We start from the raw sequence: 23,915 nt of genomic DNA, 5'->3' as shown, positions 1-23,915 counted from the left end.
CCCACCTGACGTTGACGACCACTTGGGAGAAAGCTCTTCATAGTGATATTCTGGGGGATTATTGGCCGAAGTGGTTTCCCGTTGCCTTCTTCAGTGGAGTTTTCTGTCGGGGTTACCTACCCTTAGCTGGAGGCATCTTGTTTTACGGCACCGGACACTCGCCATTAATCCTCTCCCTATCTGCTTCTTTATTCAGTGATGTCAATACCAGTGGCCACATTGCCCAGGGCTTGCGAGATTACTCATAGATGCTAGGGAGTAGAACTATTGGTAGTGTTGCTGATGGAATGCAACTAAACTCTGCTAATACATGCTAAAATACATTAATATCCTTATCTTAGCATATGTTGAATATGAGATATATTTAACATGTGGAACAAGGTAAGTATTAAGTGTTTAGCATGTAAGAGGGAACACTGGCTGAAAATTTTGACAATTGTTTTTCTGTCACTCTCTCGCAAATGCTTCCCCAATACTGTGCGAAAAATAATGGAATTTTCTGTGTTGGTACTTTTGCACTTTTCAAAAATAGTTATCATATTTGTATATCGTACGTCCGAATACGGCAGATAAAACTAAGTGCTTTTAGGATATTTCCCATAATAAACTATTTATTATTACTATTATTATTTATTAACAGTCGAAGCCAATTTGTACAAATTGTATAACATAGTTAAAAAGTAATCAAATTTCAAGTTTATTTATATTTAAGTTTATAAATCTTACACACATATTAATCTACTTACAAATCTTAAGTTTTTCCTTTCCTCTCCCTTTTTACCCCCACTACTCTTCATATTATAATATAGATATTTAGACAATTTATGTAAACCAATATTTTGTTTTTTAGTGAAAATATTATAACATACCTACAATATACAATTATATGTACCTACAATGTTCATATACCACTGATTTTCTGAAATCGAACGGTTTGGGTAGGTAGGAAGAAATTGTAAACTTTTTCAAATAATTTTTATGTTGCTGGAATTCAACTCGTCGATGCACTTTATAGCTGCAAGATTTTTTACGATGCTAGCTTTCATACTATAATCTAAATTGAACTTCAACTGTTAACAGGGTCTAGATTTTTAACCGCCCATGCGCTCTCTAGCTACAGGACATGTAATCTAGATTCTATTTGTAAACGAATATTTAAAAATTAAAAACACTTCTTACTCACTTTTTTGTGCAGTGTAAATGGGGACTAGATTTTTAAACGTCCGTGCGCTATGTAGCTGCAAGACATGTTGTAATATAGCTCTCATATAATTATTAAAATGAAACCTTAATGAAAATGGGGAGCTAGAATCCCAATCACCTATGTGCGCTGTGTAGCTGCAAGACGTGTTGGGATGCTTATTGTACAGCGCCCTTGAGGTGATTTACACAAAAATGACGCTGTATAAATTATCCTAAATAAATATGCCCTTTATTCATTTATCAAAGTACAAAACGATTGGACACGCCAATGGTGGATATCTATAGTGGGTAAAAAAATTACTGCCCTAGTGTCATAATCCAGGGAGGAAATACAGAATGCGTTTGTATGATAAAATATGGACTGTGTTTCTTCTTGGGCAAAATATTTTTTATTTTTCAAATTCACAATTACATGCACACATACACTTTAATATTCCACAATTCCCTGGATTTCTCAGATGTACTGTGACAGAGGTTCAGTTCTTAGCTCAATTTATAATTATACCAATTGGAGGGCAAATTCGAGATGTCAGAAGACTACGATAAATGTATCTCAAAGCAAAATTATTTATATGTTTTCACAAAATACGTACACGATTGTCTAAATCTTATGTCACCATGAAATTATGCTCGCGATCAATGGCATGTTTTAAGTGTAATGGTGATACGAAGCTCGTAGGCGTAGAATTGATTGTTATGTGTCATTAACTCACTTGGTGGCCGTAAAGTACTGACCTGGGTTATTGAAGATAGAGGATGCAATACGTCCGAGTTGCGTGAGTCCCTGGCGAACGTTAGATACAGAGCGCTGAGATTCTCGCAAGCGTTGGGTGAAAGGGTTTCCATGGGTCACTTCACAGCTCAGGTAGTAACGAACAATCTAAAAAGAAAGATATGTGATTATTTTATCTTAAAATTAAGTTTTCAGCCAACACATTTGGCTACTGTTGCTGTTTATCCTAAAATTTTCATTCTGTCGTTACTCTACTTGTCAAATGACAGGGCCTCACAAACTAACTTTTATAAATGAATATTTAAGTTAAAGAGTTACAAAACCCGTTCTGGACAAATTTTGAAAAATAATAAAAAAGTGTATCATTTCTGTTTCAAAAAATGTTTAGAATAAGGCCACTGCGGGTCACAAATCCCACTCCATTGTGTTGAAATATCAAAATAAATATTCAGTTGAGTTTCAAAACCCATTCTGTTGTCTAAATTTATCATAAAATGGCATTATATAAGTTATCCATAATAATAACTATTATGTTTATATTTTTTATTAATATCCCTACAGAGATGAGGTGAGGTATACCTACTCCCCCTTGGGGGAAATCCAGATTTGTGTATGTACAAAATACACGTACCAAATAATGTTGTATTATGTTTATTGTAAAAAAAAATTATCATAGACGTACAAAACCCGCTCTGGAAGAACTTTTTACAAATAATGTTTTTATGTGATTTTCTAGATAAATTTTCTAAATAGAACAAACCTCCAGAGCGGGTCTTGTAACTACCACTAATTTCTAGACATCAGAGAAGCATTATGCATTTTATGAATATTGATACTCAAAAGCGGAAGAACAGATAAATAGATATGAGGGGTGTTAAAACAATGAGGGATTCCTCCCTTTTTTTAGTTTAGAATAATATGCAAAAAATGATTTTTTGTACTTCCCAGGAGATATTTTATTGCGATTAATCAGTAAATTATTAAATTATTTTGAATCAATAGATAATATTAGTTTTTTGTCTGTAACGTAAAGGAGACAGCCGTTGTTATTTCGTAACTAAATACATTGATTTGAAAACGTATGAGATACCGCTCACTATTTATGGTCTGCTATCATTGCAGTTGTAAATAGTAATTTTGTTACTCTATCCATCGCCATATCTGACTCATTTCAGACTGCCATCTTTGATTTAATACGCCTCATATGTTAGTTGATTAGAAAGTTGTCTCACTTCCGGCGGGAGGTCGGGCGGCGCCAGCATGGACACGGCGGCGGCCGGGTCGTGACACGCGTCGGCCAGCGCCACAGCGGCCGCCAGCGCCGCACCCGCCGCGAGCCAGCAGGCCACGAGCGCGGCCAACGCGCACACGCTAAAGGCGATGAGCGCGCGCCGCGAGTGACGCGCCACACCTACCAGCAGCACGGCGCACGCGGCCACGAGCGCCGACCAGGCGGCCATGGCGCCCACCCAGCGCCACCACTCGCCGCGGCGCCAGCGCTGTAACAACCCAAATAGAGTCAATTATGTATGTTAGGAACATTTAGGAACCTTACGCATCAGGAACAATGTAATATTGCAGTTAAGTCAATGAATAAACAATGAAATATTGTAGTTAACGACTCAATAAATACACTCAATAAGGGCCAAAATCTTTATTACCATGAAATGTTGCTTATGGTCAACTGGATATTTCATAGTGTCACAATTAGATAACACTTGTGAGCAAAGAGTTAATACAATTGAATCAGGTTGTGGTCCCGTGGCTAGTGTTGCGGACTCACGGGCCAGAAGCCCGAGGTTCAAACCCAACTCTACCCTAACTTCCATTTTCTAATTGTGAGTTATTTACAACTCGTTGGAAATGGCCACCAAAATTGAAATATTTGTGTAAATTATAAGAACGCTAATATTTCTTTTTATATAACAAAAAAAAATATGGCTATGTGAAAGTTAGCTTATCACCTCTAGAGATCGGTCCATGTTAATGCCAGCAAGGGGACGCTTGATATCGGCCGCGGCGGATACAGCCATCGTGGTGTTGTTCCTCACAGAAGACAGGGTATTGAGGAGGATACCGAGAGCCGTCTGGTTGGAAACCGGAGAGTCGAATATGTCCGCCAGCTCTGTTAGCTTCGGCTTTACCTTCTTCATCAGCGCTAGCTCGATGGAATTAGTCTGTAAATAAATATATTGATGTTTAAAAAACTCTTAACATAGTAAATATCAACTCTTGTGCGGATGTCACATGAGTCTACATTTCTATTTCTATGTAGAATCATGTGACATCTTAAAAGACTGGATATATCTTCTTTGTTTTTTAAAATAATGAAGATGTATTTTGCTATAACAGGCCTAAATTATATTTTATAAATTATGTAAAATAGATTATAAAACGGTATGTATAAGTTATGCATATTAAATATTTGTTTTTAAATATCTGTCTTTCAAAATATCTCATCTTTTGCTTAATGTAACACGACATTACAGTAGAGTCTTCTAAGAGTTAACAATACTGTCAATCCATTTCAAATCCAGTCACTTGGGGTGTTTTATCAAGATGGATACATAGATGGAGAGTATATAGAAATATGGAGAGAGCATCGCTGTTACCTTCTCAATTTTTTTAAAATTTAAAATAATCATCTTATTTGTTTTCTAAATTACATAGTTAGAGCTCATAATTTTCAAGTCTTCATAATAATTTTTAAAGATACAGTTTAAGTTGAAGTGGACATAATTATATTCGGGTCACTGGTAAAGTACTTTTTTATTATAATTAAAATGCAGTTCCACCAAAAAATGTCAGTAGTGGAACTCAATCTATTGCAACAGTTTATTGCAACAGAGAGTTGACTAATGCTCTTTGTTCTGTCTAGAACAGGATTACCTGGAGGCAGAACACAAAAAGAATAATTGAGTGCAGCCGCCATCACTCAATCATGAGACCAAAAACGAAAAGAGAGAGCTTGAAATATGAAGGTGGCTTGGGGCGCAAATTTTTGTAAGGTCACGGTGGGGCGGATTTTGCTGGAAAATATGCGCATATAAAATGACATGTAATGGCGCAGTTGCATTACATCAGCAACACTACCAACAGTCCTACTCCCTAGCTACCATGACTTGGGCCCTGCAAGCCCCGGGCAATGTAGCCACTGGCATTTAAATCAGAGCCATGGCAGATAGGCAGAAGATGAATAACGAGTTACCCCTCCAATCGAGAGTAGGTAACTTCGAGGGAAAGTTCCACTAAAGAAGGCAACGGGAAACCACTTTGGTCAACAATTCCCCGGGATATCACTATGGAGAGTTTCTCCCAAGTGGACATGACCCATGAAGACGAAGAATCGTAGCTTACCTGATTCCTAATGGAACCGACAATGTTGTTGATGGATTTAGCTGCATCCAGAGCCTGTATAACGGCATTATGAAGGTCGTCATTTCCATACAGTCCAACTCCAATAGCACCACAACATAATACTGCTACTATGCACAGCGTAACCTGAAAAACAATAAACCGACTTATAAACGCAATTTAAAATTCATAAATAAAATGAGTAATTTCAGTGGTTTTAAAAAAAATATATATTTGTTAAAAGACTCCAAAACCATGCTATTTTTTTTATGCATCGTATTTTTGTGTAAGTTTTGTAATTTTAGACGTTGCGAGTTGTCATCCGTGAGTTGTGCCGCCATTTAAAAGTAGAACCCTGTGGCTGTCAACATACAATAAACCTTGAAAAAAAATGACTACCCGGAAAGCAGAAATCTATCACAACACATAACAACGCCAACGCTTGATTGGTTATTGTTCACATGAACCTGTGACGTTTCAAAGTAGTTCATTTTTATTGATTTTTTCTAAGATGTTTGAGAAACTTTACCGTAAAACTAAATGATCTAATTTTTACCGCATGCAATTTTTTTTTTCTTATCCAATTTCCCATAGCACTGAACTCCCTCAAAAAATACTTTGAGGAGTTTGATGACTTTGACTTACGAATTCTCTGTAACACCTTGATTTAATAACCAAAAACCATGCAACTGGACTAACATGCTAATAATATTGCAAAAATGTGTTAACCCCACAATAGACACTTTCTTTGGCAGAATTGCTGACAAGTTTTGTTCATTACAAACGGCAGCCAACTTTTTGTAATGTAAGGATTCATATTGGTAGTAAATCCCAAGGTATTTTTAACGTCTGGTTTAGAACATGAAGCTTTGATTTCAAATATATTATTTTTTTACTCAAAATCACAATAAAATCGAATCTATTGATAATTTTACAAAAAAAAAATTATAAAAATTAGAGATTCATAGGTACATATTTTTTTATTTTTTTGGGAAGTGGCATTGTTTAAAACATTTTTGCGTTCTTGTTAGTAAGAAGTTATAGTAGTTTTTAAGGTATTCTGTAAAAATGTGTTATCCTATTTTTTTATTCAACTTTTATTTAAAAAAATAATAAATACAAAAATTTTATTACCTTTTTTTCTTCTATTAAGTACTTTTTATGCATTAAATTTAACAGCTAAGCTAAATTATTAATCGTATTTTTGAAAAATGTGCCTGATGTTATATCAATTATCTTAGAGGTCGGTGTGGCTGAACACATTTTTTATCAACAATTAAAATGGACACATTAACACATTTTTTATCAACAATTAAATTTTGCTAACCATTATTTAGTAATATGACCGTAAACTATTTTTGAAAAAATAATACAAACGTTATGTCATTTTCTTTAGAAATGGCATTTTGTTATGGGGTTTCTCTAACCCTGTCTCATCATTATTATTGTAACATATTTTCGCCCCACACTGCCGGGTTAATAAACATAACTCTGTTTCTTTAACTCAATCTTTATTCCTAACTTTCACTTAATATTATTATTACTTAAATTGATAAAATTAAGCCACACACTTATTTTATATCATTTATGAAAGATGGTGGAGTTCTATAATTGAGGATATGTATAAAGAATGTTAGCAATGCTTACTTGAAAATTGTATGTATTTTATATATCCTTGTTGAACTTCAAAATAAAAAATAATAATAAATAACACACTAGAAGAGCCATGAATAAGCCTAAACGCAGTTGGCCTTGATTTTGATTAAATAACGCAACCTACATTATGTAAATCGCTGTTGAATATTTAATCTTGAACTTGAACTCTATTGTCCTAGTATTTAACATTCATAAATTACAGCAATGCCTAAACCTATGTCAATGCATTATTTACACGTAATTAAATCACTTGTCAGCCAAAGTGATTCAATCAATGATCGTGTCAAACAGGTCACTTATATAAGTGGAAGCATGCTTGATGATTAACCCAATGTCGAAACTATTTTCATTTACATAGAATTACTGTGTGGGAGTGTGTTAAAAAGTCAGAAAAGATGATTGCTTTTGTCATTTTACAATTCTGTTCCTGTCGACCGAAGATTTTTAAACTTATTTCATCATATCCCTATCCGCACCGAATGGTGCATAGGGCACTACATAATTACACTAAATACAGAATATTTCGATCATCTGTTATGTGAAAATAAGATGATTAGTGTTATAATTTCAGACGCCAGTCCAGGGAGCATATTCGTGAATACCTGACATGATATCCAACGAACCAAATTCTTTTATAAGACGTTTATGGCGTATCCAAGATACTATACTACAATGAAAACAAGAATGTTTATGTAGAGTGACATTAGCAGGTGCTACTCAGGGGCGATTTGTAGGGTTACGATATTGAACGGTGCTAATTAATAATGAGTGATTCTGAAACATCCGGAACTGGAACCGTATTTCGGAGTGATACCGAAGCATCCCGAATCAATAATGCCTCAGGTATTTACGAATGTGTCCAGGGACAAAGAAATATTTCTGTGTAAATCCACCTCTAAAACAAACATTGCAAGTCGACATTGGCAGGATAGAATCCAAACAAGACCTTAAGCATGGTAGTCTTTCGCGCAACTAAAACACTATGAGGCAGACATATCTCTACTCGATTTTCTTTCTCGGGAATTTAACTCAGGTCGAACGAACGAACATCGAGACGAACACTTGTTTGGGATTCTGGTTCTATTTCACACACACAATTGTACTTATTCTTTATCCGCCATAACATCATAATCTAAATATGCAACAAATATAGTTTTATATGTTGCTTTTGTATAAATTGGTTGAACTCCGTAAGGAACCAGTGACAACTATCATCGGGCAGAGTTAATTCGGTTGGCTGGACCACGTACCGCGGATGTATCATTAGATCGTTGATCACATTTGCCTTCTTCACAAGGCGTATCTTCTTCTTTATTTCCTGAACATTCACTGCCGACAGTTTGTTGGCAGTTCTTATTAGAACTATGGGATGCAAACGTGACTTCGGAAGATGTACAGGAATCGGCAGCCGAAAAGCCTCCAGGCTTCTCTTTCGATCTAACATCCATACAATTAGTTGTATGGATGTAAAATATATGTTTAATGAGAAATCATTTAGATTGCGCTAAATATTTTTTGTTACCTTCAACGCAGAGATGCTTTTAGCAGGTCTCGGCTTTCTATCACAACACCGAGTGAGCAGATAGATGAGCAGAACTAGGAGGGTTAGTATGAGCCATGCTGCTGGAACAGATCCCAGAATTCCCAAGCTCTGTAAAAACAATAACAAATTATATATTTAATTTTAAAATCTAAAACGACAACTCATGGGCATCTCCTAATATTAATACAAATGTTGCATTATGTAGTCATATTATAGCTAGGTTTAATACTTACTTCACAGTACATGCGAAGAAAAAAAAACTTGTTTTTATTTTGTTGTTTCATGATATTTTTAATTTTTCAAGTTTGTTAGTAAAAATTCTCGATATATTTTTATAGAAATGGTATTAAAATCCATAAATTTAGAATGAACAGTGACCAGTTTCATCGCTTTCACGATACCTTCCAGATTGGTATCTATATTATAAAATTCAATACAAAAACATTAAAGATCACCGAGGTATAATTAAATAGAAATGATACTTCGTAAAATGATAGTTTGAAATTATGATCTGAAAAATGAGCATTGCCGTGTCAACATTACTGTGCAAAATGCGTAGTAGAGTAAAAAAGACTAACTGTCTGTGCCAGTTTACTGTGAATTGAAAGCTGCATGTCGCGCCTTTTAAATCTGCTTCACATTTACTGACTACAAGTTCCAGAAATTAAGTTAAATGGAACACAAAATGGGTGCTTAGGGCTGCACCTAATGCATACATATTTATTAATTTTTTTCCATTATAAACAAAGATTAATAATAAAATAATGTGAAAGTTTAAACACTAGGTATTTAAGTTTATATTTCATTTATGTACGCCTATATTATTTATATTATAAAATGTACAATAAATATATATCAATGGTAAGGATGGGGAATTCAAAAATAAAGGTTTCAGCTCTTTCACTTCACAAAAGTCAACAGATGGAAGAGTTGAGGAAATGTGGATGTTCAAACATGGGCAGAATGGTGAATGTTACACAGTGTGTAAAGTGGCCACTTAAACCAGCCAATGACAGGTCATAAGCCCTGTAAATGCCTAGACTTCCATATTCCCTTCTCGAAAACTTTTTCCCTCTCTGTTGAAATAAATTTAAATATGAACAACTCCCTTGGGAGGAAATCCAGCCAGTCTGCAAGCATTTGGACATAATCAAACATTGTTGAATTACTACCTGGTAAAAGAAGAAGTATAAAAATTGGAAAATTGTTTCCAGGCGTTGCCTAGTAGGTGATTTGGTTCAGCCGGATGAATCTCACCCACGTGATAAAGGTTTCAGCTCTTTCACTTCACAAAAGTCAACAGATGGAAGAGTTGAGGAAATGTGGATGTTCAAACATGGGCAGAATGGTGAATGTTACACAGTGTGTAAAGTGGCCACTTAAACCAGCCAATGACAGGTCATAAGCCCTGTAAATGCCTAGACTTCCATATTCCCTTCTCGAAAACTTTTTCCCTCTCTGTTGAAATAAATTTAAATATGATATAAAAGTAATCAAATTGTTTTTTTTTTGCCTGAACGACCTTTTTACAAAGTGCGGGGTAAATACAACATGTATACAATGTTATCCTTGTTGTATCCTTACTATTTTAGTATAAATATGTACAAGTATAAATTCAGCAATAGCGCTGCGCTGCACTCTAATGGTTAATTATCACACCAAAGTCTAGACTAGTGATGTCTCTTATATCTATTGTTATTGGCTCTGTAGAATAGGGAATTATCATATACTACGAATACCGATAAAAATACATGAAATGAATGAAGAAAAATTAATTTTATTTTCAAAATCAATATGGATATTGTGGAGAAATGTTTTCCTACATAACTTTAAAACGTCCCTAGAAAAACGCGACACGTTTGGCATTAATAATTGTGACGTCAAGATTCGTGACCATGTTCTATAAAAAATTTGACGAATTGAAACAAAGTTCAAAATTAACATGAATCGTGACGTATTTTAGGGGCGTGGCCAATGCAATGCGGGGATTCAAAATTATAAATTAAAAAATGTTTTTGATGCTGCTAAAAGTGTTGACGTAGTATGCTTACCTCCAAATACCGCTTACAGCCTACGGATCAAAGCACAATAGCGGTATTTGAAGCCTATTATTTAAGAAAAACGATGCGCCAACTCTTTGAATAAACTGACGGAGGTGATAGAGATGCCATGCGGGTTTGGTGGAAACAATTTGATATTATGAAAGCTATAAGAAACATTGACGAAGCGTGGAATGATGTCACCCATTCGTGTATGAAGGGCCTTCAAAATATCGTTGAAAATATTAGTCTTATGGCTGATTCCAGAGGCATCGGAGGTGTTGATGTAGATGATATTCAGGCTGTTAAAACCACATGCCGAACCCTTAATTAATGAAGAGCTTCGGGAATGGGCTGTAATACCATATGACAAGAAAATGACGTCTCGGAACCAACAGGTTCAACAACAGGAACAACTGTGCGAAAAAAATCCCCCGTTGATCGCGATATTTTGCTTATCGCGGCCATGTCCAGAACGTATCCCCCGCGATCAACGGGAGTCACCTGTATATGTAGACTTCTCTGTAAAGTTATCAATCAGTTGATTAACAAGAGGCAACTACATACCTCTAGATAGAGTTCGGAGTGAGGAGCGAAGGTAGAGTTGACTCGGTGTAGGGTGACGTTGACATGAGGCAGTGCATGGAGCAGCTGCGCTAACAGCGCCGGCCGGTAGCCCTCGTCACGGGGGGCCATGGCCGAGCCCAGCCCCCTACCTGGAATACATAAATAATATAATATTTTTTAAATAAACCTTAACCACTTTGTGCGTACCGCCCCAACTATGGGGCCATTTCGAAACGGGATCTGGGGAAGCATGGTCGCAGTGCCAATTCGAAACTAACACTGTATTTCTTTACTGTCATACGAGGAATCTAGAATAAGATTAATGTTCTGACCATGTGTATTTGATTGATCACAAATTGACAAAACTGCAGTGAGGAGTACAATGAAATAGAGGTGGTAAAAAAATGTAACTGCTGTTTTAAAACAGTTACCCTTCCGAAATACCTCAAAACATGTTTAAATACAAAAACTAAATCACCAAGCGCAGAAGTAAATAAAAAAAAACATTTCACTTCGCGCGAAAAATTCAACGCCCCGCCGCACTCCGTACCGCGCTTTACCATGACTTCAAATCTTTATCCATAATACCTACCTACTCGTGTTGTAATCTCCTAAGGAAGAAGTACATACACATAATACGCATGAAATCTCCCCGGCCCGTCTCCACTACATTTCATACCGCGCAGTCCCGTACCCTCTCCATCCGTATTCCGTATCTTGAAATCGAAATTTTAAACAGCACGAAGTTGTAACCGTTATAAAAGAACACCAAAAACTGAAGGTGTTTCCACAACGGAGACACCGAAACAGTGTCATAACCAGTTGTAAACTGTGAGCCTACACCGTTTAAAAACAACTATGTTTCAAAGAAACCCTGTTTAAATTTTACTGGTATATTATTTTTTACGTTTTTGACCCATCCATCTTAACTCCATACAATATTATAGGAATTTACATACTGCGGCAGTGCATATTCCAGTTTCGATCGGACCAGAGCACAATACAGAGATTTAATAAAATTATGCTGCTTAAATTAAAATGTCAATAACTATCTCTATAACTATTCTATAACTATCACTAGAAGTCAAAATCATTTATTCATCAAACCTTCTAAAATCAATAATGTTAATTATGTTCTTATGTCAAGAATGTGTAGACTTGTAAATGGTGCATAAAGTTCTTTGGGATATAAGTTCCTGCATTTTACAAATCTCTAAATTCAAAAGGCATTGTGAAATGAAAGAGGTTTATAGACTACCAAACTAAAAATCTTGTGAAAGACTTATTTTCTGTTTGCTATCATCCTTGTTTTGACTTTTACCAAATAAGTTTTTGTACTGTTTCTATTGCATGTGTATATTTATTACATGTATGTTTAGGCCTATAATAACTGCAAATTATATTTGGCTATTTATTTTTTATAATCACATCAAACTATCACTAATACGCGGTTAACAGGTTCACTGCCGGCTCCGCCAAAATATATACATATATGTAAATACAAAATTTGCTTTATTTCACATTTTTTATTATTTGATCTCCGAGCCAATATGATAATAAAACATGTTCGAATTTATGCCTAAGATTTAAGCATTTTATATCTCTTTCCAACCACTTCCAGATTATCTTAAAAATGAGTACAAGGACTCGTTAAATCTATTTAAATACTGAAATGTTACCTGTAGCCGAAGATGAGTAAGTTAGATTCCGTCTTGATAGCTCTTAGGTCCTGCCCTTCATGAGAAGTGATGTGTGTGGAGAGAGCTATCTTCGTACTGTAGTGGAACTCAGCGTAAAGGAATCTCAGTGTTCAGCTGCGAGTGTCGTTATAACCAACCAACTCATTACTTAGCTGCGTTCACTCGGTGGCAGCTCTGAGTTTAGTAGTATTCTGCAACAATAGAAAAAGAGATTATAAAAATATATTTTTGCCGAGCAATGAGACCTGATATTATTATATCAATGACATTTCTATTAATTCGAATGTATTATCAACCGCAAATATGAAATTACGTGATAATTTTTCAAAAATACTAAAAAATTCCTATGCTAAAACACGAACTCGTTTTACAGGGTTCCAGGTTCAAGTCCCAGTTAGACTACAATATAAATGGTATTTTTCTCAAACTTCAGCGTTTTGTGTTATAATCCACATCCGTGTTCTTTGCTCTTTGAGTTCTGCACATTAGAAAAAAAACAAAAATACTTTGTGTCTTATCTTATTCTATCTAGTTACTAATAGGTATCTTATATAATGCAAATCTCATTTTTATTTTAGTAATTTATAGTATTTTAGCATTTCGTAAATGACAATTTCATGTTACGAATTTCCTGGGTGACACAGTAAGAAGTAAAAATGATGGCCTAATGGAAGAATTAAAATAAATAGACGAATCACAATGAATAAATAAAACATTCAAGTTTTTTAGTGAAAATTCTTGGTAGAAGTTCTTTATAATTTATTATAGAAATGAAAGACGAGTGATACTATATTATTTCGAATTCTCTATTCTTATTCTTACTGTTGTTGTATAACTACATTTATTTATTTATTTCAAGAAAACAATAGCCACAACAAAAATACCATGTTTACAAATAAACCAAAATTATAGGCCAATTACAGTTTTCTATATATTACTAAATACAAATTAAAAAAAAAAGCATCTTGTGTAAATTCACGACACTTGTAAAAAAAATTACAATAGCAATAAAATAACACATAAATATCAAAAGAAAGCGTTTTTTGTAGTTAACTCGGTCGTAAGAAAACCTTTTTGTAAACGGATCCCAAATTAGCCCTTTTTTCTTTAAAACAAGAGAAAATAAATATACTATGAAAGTATATAAAAAAAAAAAATTGAAAATTATTATTATTTGCAATTAAGGCTGTAGCATTTTATTTATACAAAAAATACCAGTCTCGAAGATGTCACTAAAACTATGAAACCAGTCACTGGTTATTCCAAATTTGTGGATTTACACCGCAAGACAAAAAAAATTACGAGTTTACCTGCTACCGCGCCCCTTGACTTTACTGAACCCTTTTTCTAAGAAATCCTTTATCGATACCTCTTTCTTTTGTTTAATAAATTAAGGACACTATGTGTCACCTTTCTACAATATTTACATTTTAAAATGTCTCAACAGTCTTGTTTTACCCGCGTTTGAGTGAACATAACACAACAATCATGGAAAGTGCAAAGCAAATGTCAATTGCGATAAAATCCAAAATAATCACATTGTCGCAAGAAAACATATCTAATTGTGAAATATCTCGTCGAGTTGGGTATTCAGAAGGTGCAGTGAGGTTTTTATTAAAAAAAATCCAAGAAACTGGATCCATAGAACGGAAAAAAGGAAGCGGACGGGGGCGCGTGACATCTGCCCGAGATGATCGCTTAATAAAAAAAATTGTTATGCGCGATCGATTTTTAACGGCACCTGAAATACACGCAGAGGTGCAGTCTACCAGCACATCAACATTTTCAGTAAAAACAGTGTCCAGGCGGCTGTTGGAGCATGGTTTCCAAGCACGGAGTCCCGCAAAGAAACCATTACTCACGGACAAAATGAAGAAGGCTAGACTGGATTGGGCGAAAGAGCACCAGAATTGGACCTTGGAGGATTGGCAAAATGTTGTTTTCTCTGATGAATCAAAATTCAACCTTTTTGGTCCAGACGGCAGAAAGATAGTTCGACGAAAACGTGGGGAAAGATATCATCCGTCGTGCGTCACTCGAACCGTTAAACATTCACCCTACGTGATGATTTGGGGGTGCATGACAGCATACGGTTTAGGACCTCTAAATTTTGTACAGGGTACGATGAATGCCATTCAGTACAAAAAAGTGTTAAAAAAACATATTATTCCAACAATCGAGGACATTACGCAGTATACCGCGGACCCAATTTTTCAGGACGATTCTGCGCCGTGCCATAGAGCCCGCACTGTGAGTACAAATATATATATTTTTAAATGCATTTTGTGACCACATGATAAATAATTTATTGTTTTTTTATAGATCAATGAATTCAAGGAGAAAATTGGCTTAAAATCGTTGACGTGGCCCGGTAATAGCCCTGATTTGAACCCGATAGAAAATTTATGGGCGATTATGAAAAAAAAAGTCGGGAAAAAAAAATCAAAAAACATTGAGGAATTAAAAAAAAACTTAATTCAAGTTTGGGAAGAAGAAATAACATCAGAAATTTTAGATTCGCTTTACGCTTCTCTAAATAATAGAATTTTACATGTTATAAAAAATAAAGGTGAATTCACTAAGTACTAAATATTTTTAAATGTTATAAATATGTTTAAATGTAAAATACTTTAATTTAAAATAAAGCGATAAGAACCTACTTCTTAAATATGAATTAAAAAATAACATGTCTTTTATTATTCCATCACAAACACTCGACCATAAATGAACCGTTATGGGTCTCTAAGGTTCGGGTAATCTGATACCTGATATATAATGGCAATTTCTAAGTACAATTCATGAGTAAGATTTTTTATTTTAACCTTGAAATAACGAGTAGTCATCACATATGTCAAACAATATAAAAAAAACTAATTAAATATCAAGAATAATTCATTATATGTCAATTTTAGTTTTTTTTGAGAACTCGTAAATTTATTTGTCTTGCGGTGTAAGTACCACTCATCTTTGATTTCTATAATGAAATACATAAATAATTCATTTGCTTTCATGAAATAAATTCAAATTAAATAAACACGAATAAAGACTACATTTATTTCAACAGAGTTGGAAATCTACGTAAAGTGGTCACTTGACCAGCCGATGACAGGTCATAAGTCCTGTAAATGCTTAGACTTCCATATTCCCTTCTCAAAAATGTTTTCCCTCTATGTTACAATAAATTTAGACCATTATAACTTCCTGGAGAGTGAAATCTAGTCTGTCTACAAACATTTGGACATACTCGAAAAATTGTTGACAAATTCGGGTAGTCAAAAGTTTACCTGGCTATTAAATTGACTTTGATTTAATTTTTGATTTTGTCCATCAACAGTTTTTTTTGTATGTATGACTAAAGGCAATGGTTTATTGGTTACCTACGATTTTTTTTTTCAGACTCAATCCACCTCAAAAATAGAAGCCTTTCAGCTCTATGACACAGAACAAAAGCGTTCCAAATTTTTGGTTCGGTTTTTAGTTTAACAAACGTGTAACGGACGGTTTCGGGTTGCGCTTGCAATTCTCGACGTCAGTAAAACGGCCCGTTACATTGCTGCAAACTGTTCGTGGTTGATAATCATATAATGGTTTTTGTCCGCACGAGCGACTCTATTGGCCAGTGGCGAATTATTACTGTAAGCAATCCAGCAATGATACTTATAAATATAAAATGGGACACCATATTCGCGATAATTTGAAAACTAAATTATTTGAGAATTTCATCTTAAAACTAGTGGGCTTTTATTAAATTTTCCATGGAAAAAATAAATTCTTCACCTTTTTAGAAATGCGCATTCAGGCCACCAAATCAAATCACAATTATTATTAAAGTTACTCGGCCTTCTGCCTTGCCTCGGTCACAAGGTACCTACGCTTTGCGAGAATTCGTCTGCGTAGTAATTAAAAAATAAGTCCCGAAAGTTCGCTAAATGTAATTGAAATAAATTGAGAAATTGGATCGAAAGGCCCTCGCGAATATATTTTATTATTATATTATTCCTTTAACGAAATTCGCCTCGAATATAAATTTAATACGTCTTGCACAAATTTGGCTAGAATCTTATTAAATTACACGAATACCTATTTGAAAAAACTACGACGCGAATCGTAGTACAATTTATACGGAAAATTTAGCCATAAATTTATATTTAACCGCGCGAAAATTTATTAAATATAAATTAAAAGTCCAAGTATTAGAGATAGGTCTGCCTAGTTGTGTAATGGTCGCGTCTTCACCTACCATTCTTTTGCATTTAATTTTGTAAATGAAAAAAACAAGTCATAAAATATTATGTATATCGTACTCTTCATTGTTATTTAAAATACGTGGAGCATAGACTCTCGGACCATTTTTCTAATACCGTTTTGTTTTTCGATATTTAAAATATCGGAAACCCGATATTTCTATATTTTCTCGATATTTTTCTGTAAATTTAATAAATACGTAAATAAAAATCATTTTCTTTTAAGCTCCACAGTATTCGGTTTTCAGGTAAAAATCATTTTAAAAAAAGGAAATCCTGGAAATAAAAGTGTTTCAAAATAAATCAACAACAATTATTTCAATTCACTGTCTATTTTTGAGGTCTTTAACTTTGATTTAAGCTTACATAGGTACATGTATTTTAAACGTGACAGTAACAAATATTTAACCTAACAAACACATCCATTTCTTAAAACTCACTATGTTGTTTTTTAACAAATTCAACAAAACATAAAATAAGTAAACAAACAATACAAAAATTAGACATTTTTAAGTGAGTATGTAAGCATTAAATAAAATCTAAATAAAGAACATATTCAGCGTATTATTGGCGGACATGGCTTGTAGTTGTAATGCTAACTAACTCAAACGACTAGGAAGCTACTGTCGCTACTGACGCTAGTGGCCGAGTTTGGTTGAACAAAATCAGCATTCTTGAGACAGAAACCAGACCAGACAAAAATAAACTAATCTCATCTTATATCGAAATCCCGGTAATAGACAAGTCAATATCGGTGTTTTCAATATTTGACAATGTTTTTAGTCCGATATTTCGGTTTTTCGGTACTATCGAAAATCGGTATCTATGCTCTAAAAATACCAAATACTTTCGGTTCATAAATAAACGATTTTAGTGGGTATTTTGTGATACTTCCATATTCCCCAAAAAATATTTTTTATCGTTTCATTACGGGATATTTCTGATTGCAAAAAAGACGATTTATTTCAAATGAATCGGCCTTTTGACTTAGTGCAACGTTGCGTTATAATATCAGCGTTTGCGAGGGCATTGCAAATTTTAGTGCGCTCAAACAGATCCGATGCGCTGTGCCGCAGTCAATTTCCTGATTATTCCCAAATTTACATGAGCAGTTTTAAAAAAATAAACTAGCTAGTAAAATGTAATATTCACATGACTGAATTAGTATTGCATAAACTACTACTACTATCATCGCGTCATTTACCCGTAGAGGATGGACCGCCCCACACGCCTATCGTGACATACATTCCTAGCTTCTTCCACATTCATACATCTTGTCACACATGCCCTTCGGTTCTGCCTGCTTTTGACGTGACTTAAGATTTTAGTCATGCCGCGTCTTCCTTGGTCGTCCTCGTCCCATGTTACCGTTCATAAACAAACAAACCATCACGCCGTTTCCCCGTAAGGGTAGGCAGAGAGGATAGAACATCACTCTATCTTTGCATACAGATCTCGCTTCCTCTACATTCATACATCTTCTCATGCACGCGCGCCGATTATTCCGACTGCCATGTCTTTCTCAGTCTTCCTCTATTTCTGCATCCATCAACATTCGCATTGTAAATATTTTTAGCCGTTCTTTCACTATCCATTCGCTCTACATGTCCAAACCAACGCAGAGCTCCTTTCTCGATTTTGTCGATAATGCTTACCTCGGACTTACATAATGTACGGATCTCAACATTTGTGCATCTCGCCATATATACCAGGGGCGAACTGTGTATAGAAGCGATTATGCACAGCTTACCATTATATTTGACTAACCATAATAATGTTTTATTGTAACTTTATATACAGAAAAACAAATAAATAATTACTATTTATTTTAAATCATTTCCACCGTTTGTATTTTTATCCTAATATAAATATAAATTTTAATAAAGCGCGTCAGCGCCTGCAGTGAGCCAAGAAACTAGCCGATTATGACAGCTTATTTTTTCATACAAATAAGTATCCTATGTTTTTTCAATGTACTAACCCCAGTGCGTTATTTATTTATTTATTTTTATTTTTATTGCAAACCAGGCGAGAGAAGTGTGCTTGTCAATTTAATTGATGGATGCATCAAGAAAATAGGAAACTGGATGGCTGAAAACAGACTAACATTAGACCCATCAAAAACTGAACAACTGTGGGTGGCTTCAGCCAGACGACAGAATTTGATCCAGGATACGGCTCTACCCAATGTAGGGAGTGCCGTTTTACCCACCGTTAAACTACTGGGAGTTTTACTCAATTCTGACCTATCTCTTGACGCTCAAATTAGTAGAACGATAAGTTCATGCTTCTACCAGCTGAGACAAATTAAATACATACGCAAAAATTGCCGGTTGATGCCGCCCGTCAATTAATAAATGCGTTTGTAGTGTCTAGAGTCGATTATTGTAATGGTATCTATGCAGGTCTACCAATGAACAAAATGACTCGCCTACAATCTGTATTGAATGCCGCAGCGAGACTTATTTTCGGAATCTCTAAGTTCAGTCATATCACTCCACTACTTCGGGAACTACACTGGCTACGTTTTCCACAGAGGGTCGAATACAAACTCTGTTGGCTTATGTATAAGTCACTGCACAACTCGGCTCCGGAATATCTAAGGGAACTATGCATTCCAGATGAAATAGCTGACAGGCGTCTCACGCTTAGATCAGCTACGTCTACGGCGAGAGGAAAAGTTATTATACCTCTACGCAAACAGCGCACTAAATTTGGTGAGCGCGCATTTGCGGTCGCAGGCCCTATGGCATGGAATGCTCTCCCAGCAGAGGTGCGAGGCTGTGAAAGTGAAGTGATGTTTCGGAAAAAACTTAAAACCCACTTGTTCTCTAAATCATTTGAATAAATCCGTAGCACGTGACAACAAAATAAATTATTTTAATTAAATTACAAATTTAAAAGCTTCAATTAAATTAACTTAACAATAGAATCACCATGTAAAGCGCCCTTGAGGTATTTTATTACGAAAATGGCGCTATATAAGTTATCCACAATAAATAAAAATAAATAAATAAAGTGCGGGTTTTTTCTCCTAGATTAAACTTGCAGATTACACAAATTATTTGAAGATTCTTGATTTGGAAAACAGTATTTCAAACATTGTTTCTTAAGGACTATTTTTCTTTGAGATGGTACTTTTGACATTTGACCATAATGACTTTTATGCGTCATATAGCAGGACATAAAGCGCTCCACGCGGCCGTTTTTAGCACTAGTAATTACTAGAACAATGCGACCAGTTGAAATTTCAATTGAATACCTAATATCGACTGAATTCATAGTGGTATTTATTATTTATTTATTTTTGAATTATATATTAAAGTAATGGATAATATAACTTTATAATATAATATATCACAAAGTTACATCGTTTGAGTTGATTTCGTGGATGAGAGTTGTTGTATCACACAGAACCACAGAAAAATATCAATTTATCGTTTATATTACTTACATTATATTATGTATCTCCTATGTAGGTACAAATATATATTATATTTTTTATAGCTTACCTGTAAATAAAATCACCATTCGCCACTGATATATACCTACCTGTTTTACCATTATTTTGTCATCCATTCGTTCTACATGACCAAACCATCTCGGAGACCCTTTCTTAATCTTATCGTTTATACCCGAGTCTAGCCAGATTTCATCATTCGTAACCCTGTCATACATCGATTTCCCACAAATTCGTCTGAGAGATCGCATTTCAACCGCGTTCACTTTGCTTTTATCCTTCCGTAGATAAACATTATACAAAACATACAGATAGTAAACATTTTAGCAAAATCTACGTGTTGCTTTGAGTTTTAATTATAATACATATATGCATTATTCAATTAATTGGTGGTAGTTAGGGTATCAAATATCTCAGTCATAACTGGTGAATAAGTTTATGGGAAAATTTTATAAAATTAGTTGGGGAACAAAAACTAAACACAAAGGAAATCTTGTATAAACCGAGATAAGGTTTGAACTCACAAAGAGGACTGTGTTGAAAGTTTGAAAAAATGGAAGAAAAGTAACGGAATTCAAACCTTTGGACTTCAAATAATAATATTAATTCTGTATACTTCAACTTGTTCACTAACGAGACAGAATTTTCCTAAGAAATTCGACATATTGTTGGCCAAATTCGTAAGTCCTAAACTTGTGTACTTTTGTTCAGGGGACAAACAGTTTTTACTTCAGTAGCCAAGTTTTTTTTTATATTAAAAAAAAATGCCACACTGTACAAATATACCAATTTTACTTTCATAGATCGGGCTATGGTCCCGTGGCTAGAGTTGCGAACTCACGGATTAGAGGTCCGAAGTTTGAACCCCACTCTACCCCAACTTGATTCCCATTTTCTAATACTGAGTTATTTACAACTCGTTGAGAATGGCCCCAAAATTAAAATATTTGGGTAAATCATAAGAACGCAAATATTTATTTTCATTTTTAAATATATATAAATATAGACGTGTTTCAGGGCCAGACCACTAAACTTCAGGGGAACATTCCTGATAGTGAACGTTAAAAAAAATCTTAATATTTTTTTTCCAAATTTTTTTTCTTCTAAAAAATATTATTTTTATAATCTCAAAATGGAGTAAATCCTTAATTTCTTGGACTAGCATCCCTTCCACAAACCCCTACGTCTCCCCTACACAGTCGCTTCCCTTGTCCGCGTCTGGTGCGTATCGCTTCGTTGGTCAGTCGGGTTGTGGTCCCGTGGCTAGTGTCTCGGACTCGCGGATCAAAGGTCCGTGGTTCGAATCCCACTCTACCCCAACTTGATTCCTATTTTCTAATAGTGAGTTATTTACAGCTCGTTGAAAATGGCCCTCAAAATTAAATATTTGCGTAAATCATAAGAACGCAATTATTTCTTTTTATAAAAAAAAAACATTTTTGATATAATTTTTTTGTAGGCGAGGGGTAGGGGTTTGTAGAAGGGATGATAGTCCCAAAAATGAAAAATTTACTCAATTTTAAATTGCTAAAAAAAATTGTTTTTGAAAAAAATTATTGGGATTTTTTAACATTCACCATCAAGAATGTTCCCTAAAGTTTCGCGGTGTGGCCCTAAAACACCGTGTATAAGTAATTTGAATTTGTTATTTGAAAACGCCAAAATATCATTTTTTACAAGTTAGAGTGACGATACGTAAAGCCCTTCAAAAATTGCGAAAAAAACTAAATAAACATCAAAGAGGTACGTTTCGAATTACACAAGTTTGCGTTCTTTTATAATACCATTAGCTTTCTATATAAAGTTCTCGGAAAATTATGAAATAAGCAAAGGATAAAGAAATGTGATTTAACTTATGAAAAAGAAATGTGCCTAACTTTTAACTGGTGGGGATAAATTCGCAAAACTTCGCTTTTCACTTCGAACTTACTTCTTACTAGTACACAGACTGTACTGTTTTAAATGGCATATTTTTACTAACAATACTTTGAGTGCGTCCAAATGTTTGCAGACGAGGCTGGATTCCACTCCCTAGGGAGTTGTGAAGATTAAAACTTTTTGCAACAGAGAGGGAAAACATTTATCAGAAGGTAATATGGAATTCTAGGCATTTTTTTATTTTTATTTATTTACAATTTAAAAAAAACCCGTTAGTTAGGGTTACATTATAAATTTAATATTGTCTAGTCATTTTATGTCTCGTCTAGTCTAGTTAGTTCAGTCATCATGTGCTTTTTCAGATTGATTTTAAATTTGTCTCCAGTAAAAGTTTTCAAGTAGTAAGGTAGGTCGTTGTAGTGTTTATGCCCATTATGTAGTATTTTTGACTGTGTTTGTCTTTGCTTTTTCAATATGATAGTGTTGTTGTTGTCTGGTGTTATATTTGTGTATGTCAGCATTTTTTACTAATATAATGTCGTCGTCTTGTATGTTTCCCAGTGTTATTTTGTGCACAATTTTAAAGGTCTCAATTACAGATTTACCTATTGACCTATCATCGGCTGATTTAAGTGGCCACTTTACACGCCGAACCATTGATTTCGTCTTTTTTCGGTTCAGTTTAGTGCCGAATAAATCGGCGTTTGTTGTAAAACGTAGTATTATTATGATCTGTTTGCAAAACAGTAAAGGTAAAAAATGTACAAATAAGCAAAATTAGGGTAAAATCAAGAAAAAAATAAGTAAAATTAAAGTATAAGCAAACATATTGGGCACTGTCTATTCTCACTAGTTAAAGTAAATACCTGTTCTGAGGTAGACAGCATATTTTTTAAAAGTATGAAATACAGCATATTGTTTTTAGAGATGTCTTAAGATAATTAATTCACAATTGAATAATATGTAAAAATATGATAACATTACAAAAAAATATGGAACTAAAAAATCAAAACTGTCAAAGTATATGTAACTGAAAAAAATCCATAAAACTTAAACTTACTAAACTCTTACTTCATAAAAGTCAACAGATGGAAGAGTTGGGGAAATATGGATGTTTAAACATAGGCAGAATGGCGAATGTTACACAATGTGGCCACTTAAAGCAGCCAACAGAAGGTTATGAGCCCTGTTAATACCGAGACTTTCACAATCATAAACAATAATCCAATTATTGGCGGTCTCAGTGGTGTAATGGCTAAGTCACTTGACTCACACACGAATGGTTCCGGGTTCAATTCCCGGTGAGAACACAAAAGTTTAAGTGCGTAATTCACACTGTAAGTGGGCCTTCTGGAATGTGCGGTGAAAAAAAAACAAAAAATTCGTAGAAAAATGTATCGTTATAATTATAAGAGAATAATTTTATAAAACGCCTCTCGTTAAAATAGTGGGTACCTAAGACAAATACTAATAAAAACTGAACTTAAATGTTAAAGATATTATAAAACAATAAGTTTTGCAATAGAAGTGTGTTAGTT

At 34.5% G+C, this 23,915-nt stretch overlaps 1 protein-coding gene across 3 annotated transcripts in view; it reads right to left on the bottom strand.

Moving 5' to 3' along the window:
• The window catches only part of tty (tweety), a 253,959-nt gene that overhangs the window by 5,037 nt on the left and 225,007 nt on the right, over positions 1–23,915 (bottom strand). For all 3 annotated transcript variants that reach the window (XM_088224035.1, XM_088224037.1, XM_088224036.1), the window contains 7 exons: positions 12,775–12,986; positions 11,096–11,244; positions 8,469–8,597; positions 5,294–5,437; positions 3,901–4,113; positions 3,169–3,435; positions 1,939–2,083 (listed from right to left, as the gene is read on the bottom strand). In XM_088224035.1, coding sequence (XP_088080161.1) covers positions 1,939–2,083; positions 3,169–3,435; positions 3,901–4,113; positions 5,294–5,437; positions 8,469–8,597; positions 11,096–11,224 — 1,027 coding nt within the window. In that variant the 5' untranslated portion in view covers positions 11,225–11,244; positions 12,775–12,986. The remainder of the gene's footprint in view (positions 1–1,938; positions 2,084–3,168; positions 3,436–3,900; positions 4,114–5,293; positions 5,438–8,468; positions 8,598–11,095; positions 11,245–12,774; positions 12,987–23,915) is intronic.

Source organism: Micrasema longulum, unplaced genomic scaffold (assembly GCF_059751315.1).
Source record: "Micrasema longulum isolate JH-2025_06_02 unplaced genomic scaffold, ASM5975131v1 h1tg000261l, whole genome shotgun sequence".
In the NCBI taxonomy this organism is placed as follows: Eukaryota; Metazoa; Arthropoda; class Insecta; order Trichoptera; family Brachycentridae; genus Micrasema; species Micrasema longulum.
The sequence above is the reverse complement of the archived record's forward strand: the minus strand, read 5'-3'. Positions and strand labels throughout refer to the sequence as shown.